This window comes from Notamacropus eugenii, chromosome 7 (genome assembly GCF_028372415.1).
Source record: "Notamacropus eugenii isolate mMacEug1 chromosome 7, mMacEug1.pri_v2, whole genome shotgun sequence".
NCBI lineage: Eukaryota > Metazoa > Chordata > Mammalia > Diprotodontia > Macropodidae > Notamacropus > Notamacropus eugenii.
The window spans coordinates 13824756-13841197 of NC_092878.1; the positions used below are offsets into that span (position 1 = coordinate 13824756).

The 16442-nt window shown below is 45.6% G+C and overlaps 1 protein-coding gene across 1 annotated transcript; it reads left to right on the top strand.

The window, feature by feature from the left end:
• Window positions 1-1679: 1679 nt before the first annotated feature.
• KLHL33 (kelch like family member 33) lies at window positions 1680-10237 on the top strand. The gene is made up of 4 exons (XM_072623077.1): window positions 1680-2558; window positions 6012-6936; window positions 7332-7499; window positions 7984-10237. Exons 1-4 carry the CDS (start codon window positions 1829-1831, stop codon window positions 8486-8488), a joined length of 2328 nt encoding a protein of 775 aa, XP_072479178.1. The 5' UTR covers window positions 1680-1828; the 3' UTR covers window positions 8489-10237.
• Window positions 10238-16442: the final 6205 nt, after the last annotated feature.

Consider the following 16442-nt stretch of genomic DNA (forward strand, 5'->3'; position numbering starts at 1 on the left):
ATCCTCCTCCAGGTGGAGGGTTGATTCAAACCTCCAGGGGGTTTGATTTCGTCTTGGAGAGGCCATGGGAAGGATCCAGCAGTGGGGAGGATGAGGAGGGGAAAGGAGAAGTTGATGCAGGCAAAAGAGATGGCCACTATCTTTCAACACAGTGCCTTAGAATCTTGGCTCCAATATCCAAGATAACCTGGTTGCCTTGAGATTCCCAGAATTCATTTCCTCTGCTGACCCAGCCAAAGGCTAGGATGCTCTGGCCCCCAAGGGGTATTGGAGGAGTCAGAGTAGAGGAATCAGGCCACCATTGTCCAGACTTTGGACAGTCAGATAAGGAGCCTGTGCCAGTCTGTGACTAGGCAGCTACCCAGATTATACCTCCCTCACCCCCAGGTACTCTTCATCCTCACCTCAGATGGAACCCTCAGCGCTGTGCATGTTCCCCAGCATCTCTGTCTGTCAGGTCAGCCTGTCCAGTCAGACCCAACCTTTTATTCTGGGTCAGTTTTCCTCCAGTAGTCTTTGGCTTATCCTCCTACCCTCCCGGAGTGTGAGGGTGGGGCAGTGGTGTCACTGCCCCCCTTCCCGAACCTATTTCTCCTCAAGAACATCTGACCCAGAGAATTTCTGGGGGATTTGGGTGGAATTTTTCAACCCCAAGAGCTCCATCTCTGAAGTTGCAGAAGGGTTTTGAAGAGGACCTCTGGGGAGATCCTAGAGGTATTGGCTGCAGCCTGGGGATCCCTAAGTCTGGAGCATCAACCAGTCTCAGGATTGGTTCCTGGGGTCAAGATTGAAGTCATGCCCCTCATACCACTCTCATTTAAGAGTCAGTCAACTGTAGGAGGAAGGATGAGGGAGGAAGAAGGAATTTTTGAACATTCTGGCAGGTTGAAGGCTTTAGAGCAGCCTCTCCCTCTCCCATAAGGCCTTGGAGATGGGTCATTTTGGATTTGCAGCTTTGACCCCTGCCCTCTACACCTCCTCTTCCTCAGTTTCTCAGACTCCTGGTTCATCCTGAGGACAGAACTGGCTTATATTTGCCCTATTCAGGATCCTAACTTTATGGAGAACTGAAAAGTCAATAGACAAAGCTTTGGGGGATTGTCCCTGAAATATCTCCTCTCAATTCCTTGTAGCCCCCTCCTCCTCAGACTAGACCCCATCTCCCTTCCTTGGCTCTCCTTTAAGTCGCCCCAGCATCATCCCCCAGCTCAAATGCTTTCCCTGCTCCTCCCCCTCCAGTCTCCATCTGCCACTGAGTTTTCTATGTTCAGCTCCCCTACCCCCAAGTGGGAGAGAGGGCATCTGAGGACCGGGCTCTGGGGACTGGGTGTCCAAGCCCAGGCAGCAGTAACCTCAGCCCCTAACCTGTCTATAATTAGCCCATGCGAGGCGACAGGCCAGGGTGGCCCCACAAGTTCCCCCTCCCTGAGGCTCAGAGACAAAGCTCAGCACCCAGGTGAGGAGGATGGGGGAGCCTGTGAAGGGGATCAGGGTCTGGGGAGCAGCAGGGAGAGCGCAGTGGCTGGACAAACACTGGAGTCCTCAGGACTGGCAAAGGTCCCTATGAACTTCTCTGTCTCCTTGGGGCTCCTGGCTCTCACCGAAAGGCCGAGAAGAGGGAACTGTCCTGGAGTGGGGCAAAGGGTCGGGCTGGGGTGTATGTGGAAGAACGCCTGAAGGACGAGGTCTGGCACTTCTTGGACTTGGTGGGTGGTGACGGGTATGGAGGTGCATTTTACCTAAGTTCTCCGACACAGAAGCTCAAGCTTTGAAAGAGCTTAATCTCGTCCGTCTCTCACCAACTTCCAGACCCAACCAGCTCCAGACCATGAGTTCTCCAGACACCGTGACCTGCCGCACACACAGGGGGCTCCTTTCCCCTCAGTCGCGAAAGGACTACCCCAGCCTCCTTTTACCAGCCCAGCGAGGCCCCACCTGGCCCTCCTCCCCAGACGAAGATCCAGGTCTGCCCCCCTTCCCTCTGGAAGAACACGCTCACCGGGCCTCCACCCCTGGAGATCTCCCCTCTCCTTCCTTGTCCCTGGAGGAAGACGAAGAAGGGGAACCCGAGGTGCTGGTGAGCGAGGAGCACCCAGGACAGTTCTTTGCAGAAGCTCGACGGCTTCGGGACTTGAGCCTGCTGCTGGATGAAGAGGTAATTGTGCGGGGTCGAAGGTACGCGGTGCACCGGCTGGTCCTGGCGTCGGTCAGCAGCCTCTTTCGCTCCCGGCTGCTGGGGAATGGGGTTCCACGACCCCCCGTACAGCTGGACGTAGCCCCCCGGGGCTGGGAGGCCGTGCTGACCTTTGCCTATGAGGGTCTGGTAGGCCCCGCCGCTTTGGGGGATGTAGTGGCCGTGGCGGAGGTGCTGGGGGCCCCTCGGGTAGCAGCAGCTGCTGTAAGGAGACTGGAGGGGGATCGGAACCGAGGAGATAAGGAGCAGGAGGGACTGGATCAAGCCGAGGAGCTGCGAGAGAATCTGAGAAGCATCGAGCAGCTCTATCGTGAGGGTGTTGGCTGTGACCTGGAGTTGGAAGCAGAGGACTGCCGCCTGAAGGGTCAGCAATTGGACAGGGTCAGGGGACTGTGGGTGCGGGAGAATTGAGGAGAGGCCAGGGCAGCTACCGACAGAATTCTGCGCATTCACTAAATGCCAGGGGAACTTGGATGCAAAAGATGGAAAGGGCAGATCTAGACCTGGTTTTGTTTACAGATAACTTCCTTGCGCTCTCCATCCACACGAAGGTGGGCTGCCAAGGATTTACTGTCAGATGGAACATGCGCTTTGAGGTTGTTTTCCTCATAGTGGTGATAGATTTACACTGACCCTGTACCCTTTCTATCCCTGTCCTCCCTTGAGATAAACAACATTCATTTACAGGACAGGTGGCTGGGGTTAGTGGTACAATCTGTGGCAGTAGAGACAAGTAGCAGCCAATTGGGACAAGGAAGGGTAAACCTAAGACCTTGGCCACATTGGTCTGGCCATGCTCTGGTCAGACACAGTATTAGTAGAAGGAATGATATGGAAAAGTGAATATCAATGGACACATATGCTTGACACCCATTGACAGACCAGGGTCTCCTACAGTTACTAAGCAGGCTTTCTTACTCTGAATTCAGTTTAATATGATCCAAAAACTCCCATTCCAAAATGCCCTGGCATTTAAGACCATACTCTTTCTGACACATTGCATATCACTAGTGGAGCCAGTGGCAAAACAGGTAAAATATTAATTTGTTCTATGCAGCCAAAGAATAAGGAATGCTGGTGAAACTGCACAGGGAGTTGGATGTGATTTATACCAGTGGGCAGATGACAAGAACACAGTCACCTAGGTCTCAGTAGACCTTAGAAGACCTCGAGGACTGGATCTTTCATCTTGTTTTCAGCCCTAATGCTTGGTACAGATTCCAAAGGACCAAAAAAACCTGGTGACAGGATCCAGAAAAATAGAACTGAGAGGTGGAAGGGGTCTAAGACATCATCTAATTCAATCTTATTTTCTAGGTGAGAAAACAGAAGCTTTAAGGGGAAAGTAATTTAGATGCTTAGTGTCACACAAACAATTAGTCGCAGAACCAAGGCAAACCACAAACCCAGGTTTTCTGATGTTGTCTGCTGCTCTTTTCATTATACTACACTGTCTTCAGAAGAAAATTCTAGATGAGGCATATCTGTGTGGCATAGTGGTCTCTAAAGCAATGGCATTTACAATCCAATTCAATAATTAAGTGCCCAACATATGTAAGCTGAGGCAGTTAGTTGGTGAAGTGGATAGGGTACCTGGCCTGAAGTCAGGAAGATCTTAGACACTTACCAGCTATATGACCTTGGGTAAGTCACTTAACCCTGTTTGCTTCAGTTCACTCATCTGTAAAAAGAGCTGGAGTAGGAAATGGCAAACCACCCCAGTATCTTTGCCAAGAAAACCCCAGATGGGGTCGTGGAAATGACCGAAATGACTGAATAACAGCAATAAATATGTAAAATGCCATACCAAGCATTGGCAGCCAGAGACAAAATGAAAGATTCAGCCCTCAAAGTCTACCAAGGTGTCCTGAGGCCTATGTGACTGTGTTCTTGGTACCTGATACAGGCATAAGTCACCTCTGATACCCTAAAAAGTTTCAGCAGCATTCCTCATGTATCCAACTGAACAGGACAGGATTACCAGCCATGAGGTCTGGGAATGGGACCAATTTACTGGCATTGAAGTAATGCTCCCTCCAAAACAGCTTCAATGAAGGCAGAAAGTATTCGGGTGCAACATCCAAGTTGCTGTTGCGTGTCAGACCCAAAGGAAATCTGCTTCACTATCTAACTTCTTGAACTTGAGCATATCTATTTACTTAGTCTCAGTCTCAGTGTCTTCATCTGTAGAATGGGGCGGGGGTGAAGATGGGGAATTAGAGATCAAAGATGGTCTGAAATAACAATAGCCAATGAGTAAGCTATGGGTTAGACTGGAGAGAGCCTAGGACCTGGAGTTAGGAAGATCTGAATTCAAATCATCCTTCAGACATTTAGTAACTGTGTGATTGTGGGCAAGTCACTAAACTCTCAGACTCAGGTCATGGGGATAATAACAAAGTCTACCTCCCTGGTAGGTAGGTGAGGATCAATAATTCTGATCTCTTCTGATCTCAAAGAATTATTCTAGAGTAGTATGATTCACAACTGCCCTATGGGAGAGGTAATGGAATGCATTATTATACCCATTTTACAAGGGAAGAAAGTTGAAGCCCAGGGACATTAAGTGACCTGCCCAGGGTCACAGAGCCATTAAGCATTGGAGATGGGATTCAAATCAGGGTCTCTTCTGACTCAGTTCTGTGTGTGTTCATCCTTCATTGCCCAAGAAGACCATGCCATCAGAGAAATGATGACATGACTTGCACTTTGTTTTGAGTGAGGGAGGACCACTGTGCAGGCACCAGCCTCACTTCTCCTCCAGAGCCATCTGAATCCAGTGTGCAGATATTCATCAGGATGACTGGAGATGACCCATAATGAGGCAGTTGGGGTTAAGTGACTTGCCCAAGGTCACCCAGCTAATGAGTGTCAAGTGTCTGAGGTGAGATTTGAACTCAGGTCCTCCTGACTCCTGCACTGGTATTCTATCCACTGCACTACCTAGTTTCCCCTTGACTCACTTCTAACATTCTAGCATATGAGCTACCAGTTTTTCAGGCAGAGGGAAGGATGTCATTAGGGAAGCAGAGTCAGTATGTGATCGTACAAAGAGAATTTGATTTAGAGTCAAGGGACCTAAGGTCTAATCCCAATCTTGCCCCTTGTTATCTAGGTAACTTTAGAGCACCAAACTCTTCTGATCCTCCAGTTTTCTCTCATCTACAAAATGCTCATTGTATTATCTGTCCTACCGACCCCTCATTGATGTTATGAGATCCATAGGAGGTAAGGTAGCTGAAAGCACTTTCACACTAAAAATTGCTTCCTATATACTGATTCTGTGTTATCAGGCTGCACCAAAGCAGAGGTCCAAGCCATGTTAACTACCTCTAGACTTCTGGGTGACAACAGAGGCAGGTAGACATAGGAGCCTGGAGCATAGCAATCAATCGCTGGGAGAAAGGTAACTTGTTAAACAAAGTTTGATTGCAGAAGTGAGTCAGAAATGCAAATAGCAAAGTAGCAAGAGGCACTAGGATGACCATAGTGTTCCCTATGAAGTGAAAAGCAATCTTCACAAGGTCCAAGGTGTGGGCTGGGCTGTTGTCTGTATTGGTGGTCTTTGCAATCACATCTACTTGACCTAAGTAGCAATTGCTGCCAGTGGGAAACTCTATTAGAAATAAGAAAAGAACAATGTTCTGTTTCAGGTGACAGCTTAGGCTCTTTAGATGGATTGGAATATGGGGGTTTCTCTAGTCTATAATGGACAGTACAGGAAATTGGCACTGAAAATAGGTAGTGCTATCAGGGTCAGGGAGGGACCTGGTATTTGTTCTGACCCTGTGTCCTTCCAAATTTCCTATACCCACAGTTCACCGCGTGGCTCTGGTCTGTGGGAGCGAGTTCTTCGGGGCGATGCTCTTGAGTGGGATGAGGGAATCCCAGGGCTCAGCTGTCGTCCTTCACACAGTCTCTGCCCCAGATCTGCAGCTCCTTGTCTCCTTTGCCTATTCAGGGGCACTGCAAACAAACTGGCCAGGTCTCCTGAGGGCCGCTCAGACTGCCCTGCAGTACCAAAGTGGCTCCTGCTTAGCTTTGTGCCAGAGACCCCTGGCCCGAGGCCTTAACCCTCTCCGATGCTTAGCCTTGCTTCCTGTGGCGGAAGCCCCAGGACTTGAGAGACTTTGGGAAAAAGCCCATTACTACCTTCTCAACCATCTGCCTGCTGTGACCTCTTGCCCTACCTTCCCAGACCTGCCTTCTCCCTTTCTAGCCAACCTCCTGGCCAGTGATGAGCTGCATATAGGGGAAGAACTTGAGGCCTTTGAGGCTGCATGGCAATGGCTAGCAGCAGATCCCGTTGGCAGAGAGCCTGAAGCTGAGACTCTGTTGCGCTGTGTCCGTTTTGGTCGTATGTCCACCCGGGAACTGCGGCGCGTGAGAGCTGCTGGACTGCCCCCACCTCTACCTTCATCCTTGCTGCACCAGATTCTGGTAGAAGCAGAGGTGCCAGGCCGAGAAAGGAGGAGGGAGCCTGGTCGGGCACTGGTGGTGATTGGTGGAGAAGGGCTCTCTCCAGACTTAGCTCAGAGTCAGCCATCCCGAGGGGTGTGGTGGGCACGGGCCTTCTGCAGTGGTGTGGGGCTGATACATACAGTGGAGTGGGGTAGGCTCCCTGCCTTGCCCCCTCCTGGGCGCTTCCGACATGGTGCTGCCAGTCTTACTGGGAGTGAACTATACGTGTGTGGAGGGCAGCATTACTTCAGCCACTCAGACACCTTGGCCTCAGTCCTCAGGTATGGGAGACAAGATATAGTTGGGGTAGAGTGCAGATCAGACTAGTCTTTGTTGCGTAGGTGCTCAACCTTCTAGGGGGCTACTTCAACCAGGTGGAATCTTTATTTCAGTAGCCAGATATCCTCAAAGTTCTGTCTTCCAGTCATACTTACCTGGCAGGGGATTATATAAAGAGGGATTTGCAGGCAAAGTAGAAGGCAACAAAGTACCAGAAATCCGGTGGGCGCCAGATCTGGAGAGCAGAACATCAGAAGCCAAAGAGGGAAGTCAGATATCTCTGCTGGGAGGGGAGAGGGAAAGAAAGACTTGCTGATTCAGGAGTAGCTTATAAGCACCAACTTACCTGTATAAAGCACTAACTCTACCCATCTCTCTTTCCTGTGTGTGTTCATAGGTGGGCACCTGGCCAAAGTAACTGGGAAGAGTTGGCTCCACTGAGTCAGGCTCGATCTTTCTTCCCATTGGTGGCTCACGATGGATATCTTTATGCCCTGGGTGGGAGAGACAACGGGGTTCCCTTGGATTCAGTGGAGGTCTATGATCCCAAGCTTGATACTTGGAGGTAAGCAGAAGAGAGGGGATCAATCAACCAGCAAAACTTTATGAAGTGCCTCAGTGCTGGAGAAATTGGTGATGGAGAGGAGCCAGGTTTCTTATGAAATGACAGCAACTCCTTACCCCTAAACAAGATGATCTTTTGTTACTTTACGATCAAAGTGCACAGATAGGAATCTGTTTCCTTTCAGTCAGTTCTTAGACTCATAGAATCTCAGAGTAGGAAGAGACATCAGAGATTATCTAGTCCAGTCCCTTCCTGAGCATGAATCTTCTGGTTCCCTTACTTGTGCCATCTGTCTCTATTAGGGACCATGGGATGCCACATCCATATCATGGTGCCCACATTTAACTGGCCCAAGATGATTAGTGGCATGAAGGTGCTGGAGGGATCTAGAGTTGGGCAGGGGAGTGGAGGCCCAGATATAAGAAGGAAGTTGAGGATATCAGCCGTCTTTCTTCACTGAAACAGTCCTTTGTTCTTTCTACAGCACAGCACCATCCCTCCCCATACCTTGCTTTGCACATGCAGCCTCTGTGCTGGATGGTCAGGTCTATGTGAGTGGAGGCTTCAGTGAGACTGGTCAATATCTGGCCTGCCTCTTTAACTACAACCCTACTCGAAAGCCATCATGGATACTGCTGAATCCCATGAAGACACCTCGGGCAGGTCATGTCATGGTGGCACTGGGTGGACGACTCTATGTAGCGGGAGGTCTGGGTGACACTGGGGACCTGCTTAGTTTTGAAGCCTACGAGCCCAGGACTGACACCTGGATGAGCCTGGAACCCCTGCCCTCACCCCATGTGGGAGCTGCTGGAGTCTCTTTTCAAGGGGAGATACTAGTTTTGGGGGGCTACAGCCACCGAACATATGCTCTGTCCCATCTCATCCATGCATACTGCCCTGGCCTAGGTCGTTGGCTTTGTCTGGGAACCTTGCCCCGGCCCCGAGCTGAGATGTCTGCCTGTGTCCTTCGTCTGTCTCCTGTGTAGTTGGAAACCCCAGGGACTGACTTGGCTCAGACTTAAGTCCGTAGTGGAGCAGAGAAAGGAGCAGGATAAGAGGAGAAAAGAATGGAGAATCAGGGGCACAGACTGAGCATGTAGGGGGAGAGTGGAAGAAGCACTTGAGGGAAGAAAATCAATAGGTTATGTGATGAGGGGAAAAGCTTTCCAAGGAGGGTTTCTTAATTTTGTTGTGTGTCACAGACCCCTTTGGCAGTCTCGTGGCGCAGACCCCTTTGGCAGTCTGGTGGCACCTATGGACCACTTTTAAGAAGAATATTTCTAAATACTGTGCATAATATAAAATACGTAAGAAAACAAAAAAACAATTATATTGATATACAGTTAACCAAATAATTTTAAATGGGCTTCTGGACCCCCACGTTAAGAACCCCTCAAGTAGGAAAGTACAAAACACCTAAATTAAGGGAGAAGAAAATCTGTGTTCAATTCCAGCCAAGGCTTATGGAGCTAACAATTGACCCACGTGTGGTGCAGGCCATGGCATCCTATCATCCTAGGATTTAGAGGTAGAAGAGAGCTTGGAGACCCTCATATTATGAATAAAGGAACCAAGGTACAAAATTTTTAGGAAGCTGTGCAGGTTAACATAGGCAATAAATGTAGCCTATGGAAGGAGCATAGTAAGAAATGGGAAGTAAATGGTAAAAGCTGGAAAGTGGTTACAAAGAGCCTTCTCTTCTCATCCTCATCTTTCCCTTTCACCTTGTTAAATAATTCTCTTTTTTCCACTGTCCATGCCTCAAGCTCTCTAAACTCTTCTGACCAGACTATGTCCTTCTTTTAATAGCCCCTTAGGCTAAGCATGGTTTTTCCATATCTCAATCATCACTTCTTACTCTGAGGAACTTCTAGGTTTCAATAAGGTTGAAATTCCAAGCAAAGAAGCTCTTGACTAGGGGTGTAAGAGGTGAGGAAATGCGGTAGATAAAGTGCAGGATTTGGAGTCAGGACAATGTGGATTCAAATCCTGCCTCTGATACTCTTAATAGTTCCAATCCCCTTTTCTCATTTATAAAATGAGAATATCTCTAAGGTCCCTTTTGGACCTAAATCAATGATCCTATGAAGTGCCAATGTCTAAGAATAAACTTCAGGAAAGCTGCTGATAGATGTAAATGTGTGTATATATGTATATGCATATGGGGGGGGTGTTATATTTGGTAAGGGAAGGAGAAAATGAGGTAGGATGAAGTTAGAAGAACCTATATTGGAAGAGGTTGTGGTTTAGGAGATGTTCCTGAGCTAAGTAACTTCAGTACCTACATCTGTCCTAATCTGGCAGCATGCCCAGTCCCCACCGCTCCGCTCCACCCCACCCCCACCCCCCGTGGATTGTGAGGTGAGCAGAAAGAAACATTTTTGACTTAAGATTCCCTGGCTGAGCAAGAGGTGGATAGAAGGATCATTTGGACACCATGAGAGCTGTATAGATGATCCCCGCCCCCCAAATTCCTTTAGTCTTTTTCCCTGGGATTTTTCTGAATCATCTATTTTCTGAGTGGGGAAGGGGAATGAAGCAAAGATATGCTGTGTTTTGGGGACATTTGGTGTCCATTTAGACAAAGGCAAGTAGCTTATTTCAAAGATGCTCCAGAGATATGCCTACATTCTAGTAGTTTTTATTTTTTTATTCTGAACTTACAAAATAAAATAAGCATTTCAATAATAAAGCAGACTAGAAAAAAAGATTTGTACATGAAGCTACAAATCTGTTATAAACAACTTTCTTTTCCTTTTAAATATATAATAAAGGTATCGTCATTTTCAAAGGTGTGCTGTTTACGTTTTCTTCTCTTTTGTTCCATTGTAGGCATTTTTTAAAATGCCTTATTTATTATCTCTCTCTCTCTCTCTCTCTCTCTCTCTCTCTCTCTCTCTCTCTCTCTCTCTCTCTCTCTCTCTCTCTCTCAGCAACCCTCTTGCTAATCCCTGTCCCTCCCTCCTCCTTCTACCACTTTCCCACTAAAAAAGAAAAACATGTTGGAGATGCAACCTGTTGAAAGTATGCTGAAGTTCAGGTTCAAGGTCAAGTCTGGAGATGTGGATTTAGGTGTCATTCTTTAAAAAGTGAGAGTTGAGCAAATAAAGTCTCCAAGGATAATAAGAGAAGAGAGGGTTGAAGACAAAACTTGGGGTAACTCACAGGTGAGGAGCAGAAGGAAGAGAAAACTGAAAGAAGCAGCTAGATGGGAAGACAACCCAGAAGAAGAAGAAAACAAGGGAGAAGAATATTTTATGAAAAAAATATGGTTACTATTGTCAAATGTTAAAGAGCCAAGGATTTTGAGACAAGGAAGGAGAGGAGAGGAGGAAAGAGAAGAGGAGAGGAGAGGAGGAAAAAGAAGAGGAGAAGAGAAGAGGAGAGAAGGGAAGGGAAGGAGAGGAGAGGGGAGGGAAGGGGATGGAAAGGGAAGGGAAGGGAAAGAAAGGGAAGAGAATTCAGGACTGGCTTTTGAGGAGCTCTTGGGTAGAAGATGAATGGTGATCCAGCAAAGAAGCCTGAAGTTCAGTCACACAAGTAAGAGAACTGAAAGCATGCAGTATCATGGAAAGGAGGAGAGGGTAGTTGATAGAATGAAAATTCAAAGAGAAACCAAGTGAGAGAAAAGACTGTTGCACTTGTCAGCAGATATCACTGGCAATTTTAAAGACAGAAATTTCAGCAAAATAGTAGAATCAGAAGTCAGCTTGCAGACCTGAGAAATGGAGACAAGAAGAATAGTTCAACTTTAAGGGAGTTGGGCCCTGAAAGAAAGGTAATATAGGATTATATAGATTAAATATATAGACATTAAATATAGATATAGTAATATAGATTAAATAGATGAATGGACCAGTTGGAAGTCTTTAAAATGTGGGAGCTTTATTGTATGCATGAGAGAAGGACAATGGTTGAGAAAAAACAGAAGATAAAAGAAAGAAATGGAATTATAAAAGAGGCAAGCTTCTATCGAAGACTAGAGGGTGTAAGATAAAAGGCACAATTGGAGAGATTGGGTGAAAAAAGGAGAGGCATATTTTGAGGTACAGGATGCGAAGAAAAGGGAACTCTTGATTTATAGCATCAATTTTCTGAGTAAAGTAGGAAGTTAGATCCTTTGCCAAGAACGAAGTGGGAAAGGATCATGTCGGAGACTTGAGAAGAGGAGAGAAAGTTTGGAAATTATTGTTGAGAATGTGACAGTCCATCAGAGAATGAAAGGACTGCTATGAAGCAGTGAAGGCCTGGCTGAGATTAGATAGAGGTAGGAGTTGAAGTCTCAGGACTGAATGGAATGGCTAAGAGACAGAGTATCTGGGGGAGGGGGAAGGCTACCTGGAGGTACACTCACATTAGAAGATCAGAAAGAAGACAAGGAGACAGAAAGGATGCAGTGAGAGAGGTAGGCAAAGGAAGAAAATGTGATATTTCTGAAGTCAAGGGAGGAGAGAATCTTCAGTGAGGTGGGAGTGATCAACACCTTAAAGCTGCAGAGAAGTCTCAAAAAAAGACTTTGGATCTTGTGATTGGGAAGCCAGTTTCAGTAAAGTAGTAGAGGCAGAAATCATTGCAAGGGATTGAGGTGAAAGGAAGTGGTGAAGAAAGTGAAGTAAACACAAATAAATTGAAGGAAGTTAAACATGAGGTAGTTAAGGATGGACTAACAGGAAAGGAAGGATCATTCATATAGAAAGTGGTGCTTGAGATGCATCTTGAAGGAATTGAGGGATTCTATGAGGTAGAGGTGAGGACTCAGTGATTCCAGAGATAGAAGACAGCTAGTACAAAGATACAGAGATGGGAAATGCAATGCCATAAGTGAGGAACAGGGAGAAGGTCACTTGGGCTCAATAATACACTGTGGGAACAGACGTTGGGACCAGACTGTAAAAAAGCCTTAAAAGCTACACAGAGGAGTTTATATCTTATCCTAGAGGAAAGAAGGAGCCACTGGAGTTGATTGAGCAGCTTAATTACATAGATTAGATCTATGCTTAAGGAAAATTACTGTGTGGAGGATGGATTAGAGGGGGGAGATATCTGAGAGATATCTTCAAAGAGAAACCAAGTAGACAGGAACTGAGAAAAGACTATTGGACTTGTCAGCAGAGATCACTGGTCATTTTAAAGAGAGTAAGTTCAGCAAAATGGTAGAATCAGAAGCCTTGGAGACCAATGATTCCATTGCAAGGTCCTAGTTGAGAAATGATAAGGGCCTGAACTATTGGGTAGCTAGATAGATTTTCTGAACCTGTAGTTAGGAAGACATGAGTTCAAATCTTTTTTTTTTTATTATTTGTTTTCAGTTTTCAACAATCACTTCCATAAGTCTTAGATTCTCTCCCCCACCCTCCCCGAGAGGGCATGCAATCTTATATGGGTTCTACACATACATTCTTATTAAACACATTTTCACATTAGTCATGTTGCATAGAAGAATTAAAATGAGTGGGAGGAAACCACGAGAAAAACCCAAACAAAACAAAACATAACACAAGAGAAAATAGTCTGCTTCATTTTGCAATCCAGTTCCATAGTTCTTTCTCTGGTTGTGGAAGGCGTTCTGCCTCAAAAGTCTGTTGGGAATTTTTTAGTTCCTTGCATTGCTGTGAAGAACTAAATCTACCAGGAAAATTCCTCACACACTGTGGTTGTTACTGTGTACAATGATCCCCTGGTTCTGCTCGTTTCACTCAGCATAAGTTCATATAAGTCCTTCCAGGCCTCTCTGAAGTCTTCCTGTTCATCATTTCTTATAGCACAACAGTATTCCATTACATTTCTATACCACAACTTGTTCAGCCATTCCCCAATTGATGGCATGAGTTCAAATCTTGACTCAAACTCACTAGCTATTCGACCCTTACCAAGTCATTTAACTTCTTTCAGTCTCAGTTTCTTACCTGAAAAATGAGGCAAATAAAAGCACCCACCTCCCAGGGATGTTGTGATGATAAAATGGGATATTATTTATAAAGTACTTTACAAACCTTTAAGCACTGTATAAATGGTGAGGAGAAAGAGTTGGATGTAAAAGATTTTGTGGAGGCAGAAGGAGCAATATTTGGCAAACAGTTAATTGTGTTGGGTGAGAGAGAATAAAGAGTGAACGCTAACACCAAAGACTAGTTGGATTGACACCTGAGACATCAAAAGAATAGTCATGCCTTCAGAAGAAATGGAGAAATGTGGTAGAGGGGAGGGTTCGAAGTGAAAGATAATGAGTTAGTTTCAGACATGTGGAATTTAAGATATGTCTGTAATACCCAGTTATATGGTTTATGAAAACGGTGGATTATTGCTGGAACAAGGTCCTGGAGGAGGGAAGAGAGAACAGTATCAAGGACAGAGGGAGATGGGTTAGCCTTAAGGAGGAGTAAGGATACCTATTGCTGTGACTGGAAGGAAGGAGAAAGTGGATGGTGATACAGAGGAATAGAGGAAGGGAGCTCAGTCTTCTCAGAGAAGAAGCAGACTGTCCTCTGCTGTAGTTGTTAGGGAAAGGGGAAAGGTCAAGGGTTTAAGGAAAAAATACAGTTCAGAATAATCACTATGGGGAATGGAAGTCAGTAAGCATAAAGAAGGATTATCAAGTAGCTTTGAGATCTCAACTTTGGTTATACACCAGAAATTAGTAAGAAGTGACTCCTCAACTTTTCTCACCAATATTCAATACGTAGAGAAAAGAAATGAATAAATCAGACAGTAGGGCAGGGTTGGGGGGGGGGGGATTAACGTTATCACATTGAGGAGCTAATGAAACATTGACTTGTATATGATAAGGTCAAGGTTGGATACACAGGCAAATGAAGACTAAGAAAGCTTATAGTCTTCATTGTCATGATTTCCTATATTTTCCTTCCCATGAGTCACCTTATTAATTCTTTATTTGCAATGTACCTCAGAACTGCCTTCTTCCTATTCATTCCACTACCACCACCTTTCCACTTTCCATACTACCCTTCACATTTTAGCCATTTTCAGCTTCCTGAAACAACCATCTCAATGCCCTTAACAGTTGACTCCCTAAGGAGAATTGTTCTCTAAATGCTTGCAAGGAAAACCACTGCACTCCACCGAGATGGAATGCAACCTACGTCAGGAAATCTTTAGACTCAACCAATCGATCGCTGATTCAAGTATATTAGATAGTACTCTTTGGTGGAGTTGGTCAGTAAACCAGTCAAAAAAACATTTATTAAATGTCTACTATATGCCAGGTACTGTGTTAAGTGTTGGAGATACAATAAAAGGTAAAAAGTTCTTGGCCTGGGAACTCACAGTCTAATGGGCTGATCAAACTCTTCCCCTCCCAGATTGGGATACCATGACAGGCGTCTGATCTTATAGCCATATCTGATCATCTGCCTGAACAAACACCACTATGTGGAGAAAAGAGGGACATATGCCACAAGAAGTCCAACAAGCAGGAAATGGCAGAAGAGGATGGTCAAAGAGGATGGGCTGCCATAGAAGCATGAGGATGAGTCAGACCCTCCTGCTGAGAAGCCACTTCCTCTGGGGCAAATCAAAGTCTTCATTTCCATGGAGGCAGTTTTTGCTTACTAAGATTCTAAGCCCTATTCTCTAGAGCACAGGGGCCCCTAAATCACTGCTACCAACTCTTTTGTTGACCAGTTGACCACTTTTTGCCTACCTCTCTGATGTAATCACTATATCTGTACTCCAGGTATTTTCTCTGGCTGTCCCCATGCCTGGACCACTATCCCTTCTCATCCCTGCCTCCTAACTTCCCTGGTTTCCTTCAACTCTCAGATGAAGTCCTACTGTCTGCAAGAAGCCTTTTCAGTCCTTAATACTGTACTTTTCCTCTTGATTATCTCCAACTTGTACCACATATCTTATTTGTACAAAGTTGTCTGCATATCGTCTCCCCATTAGACCACGAGCTCCCTGGAAGCAAAGACAATTTTGTTGCCTTTGTCTGTATCTCCAGCATTTAGCACAGTGCCTGGCACATAGGAAGCCTTTAGTAAATGCTTGTTGACTGACTGACTAAATCCCAAGAAACAAGTTTACCTTTAAAGAAATAACAACTAAACAAAGGCCAAGGCAGAATTAAATAAAACAAACAGAGCTCAGTCTGCTAGGCAGCTGCAGCATTCCAAAGACACATCAAAATTTTTCTTGATTAATCCTACACTAATTACCAGGAATTCATCTCAGGAAAGATTGAGTTGGTTTGTTTTTCATCTTCAAAAACTCAGGCAAACAATTTACTAAAGCAAAGAGAAGTTTTTGCTATGCATTAGCGGTGGGTATATCTATGCTAACAAAATCATTAATCCTTGAAGCACTGGAACTACTATGACCCCATGAGCTTTTTCATGCATTTGTCTCTTTCTTTTAAATTTTTCTTTCAAAGGAACTCTTACCTTAACTAGTTGTCTTTTTTCAGGAAAATAACTTAACCTTCTTGTCTTGCTGTCTGTCTGGAGCTTTGCCTTGACTTTCTTCCTGCCTGCAGGCTCCCCAAAGGCCATTGCATCTCCCTTAGCCAAAAATGTCTAAATGCCCTTCAGTCTTATCCAATCAACTGCAGATCACAGTGTGTTAGTCCTCCCGTGTGGGGCTGGTCAGGTTCCTTCCCTCCTAGACTAGGATACTTTGTCAGTCGGCTCTGATCCAGTAGTCAGATCTGACAGTGCATCTGTCTTATCAAACACCACTGTGTGAAAGGAGAGAGGCATGGATGTCAGTAACAGCACAGCTAAAAGATGCAGGAGGTGGGCAGAAGGGGATGGTCAAAGAAGTCATGGGAGAGGCTGGGCCAGGATGAAGGAATGAAAAAAGCATTACACTAATACTTAGTACTGGGGACGCAAACAGAAAGTAGTAAAAATAAAATAGAAAAGTAAGACTACTCTCAAGAAACTCATGTTCTCATGGGGGGAAATTCATATGGAAGGTTTCAGC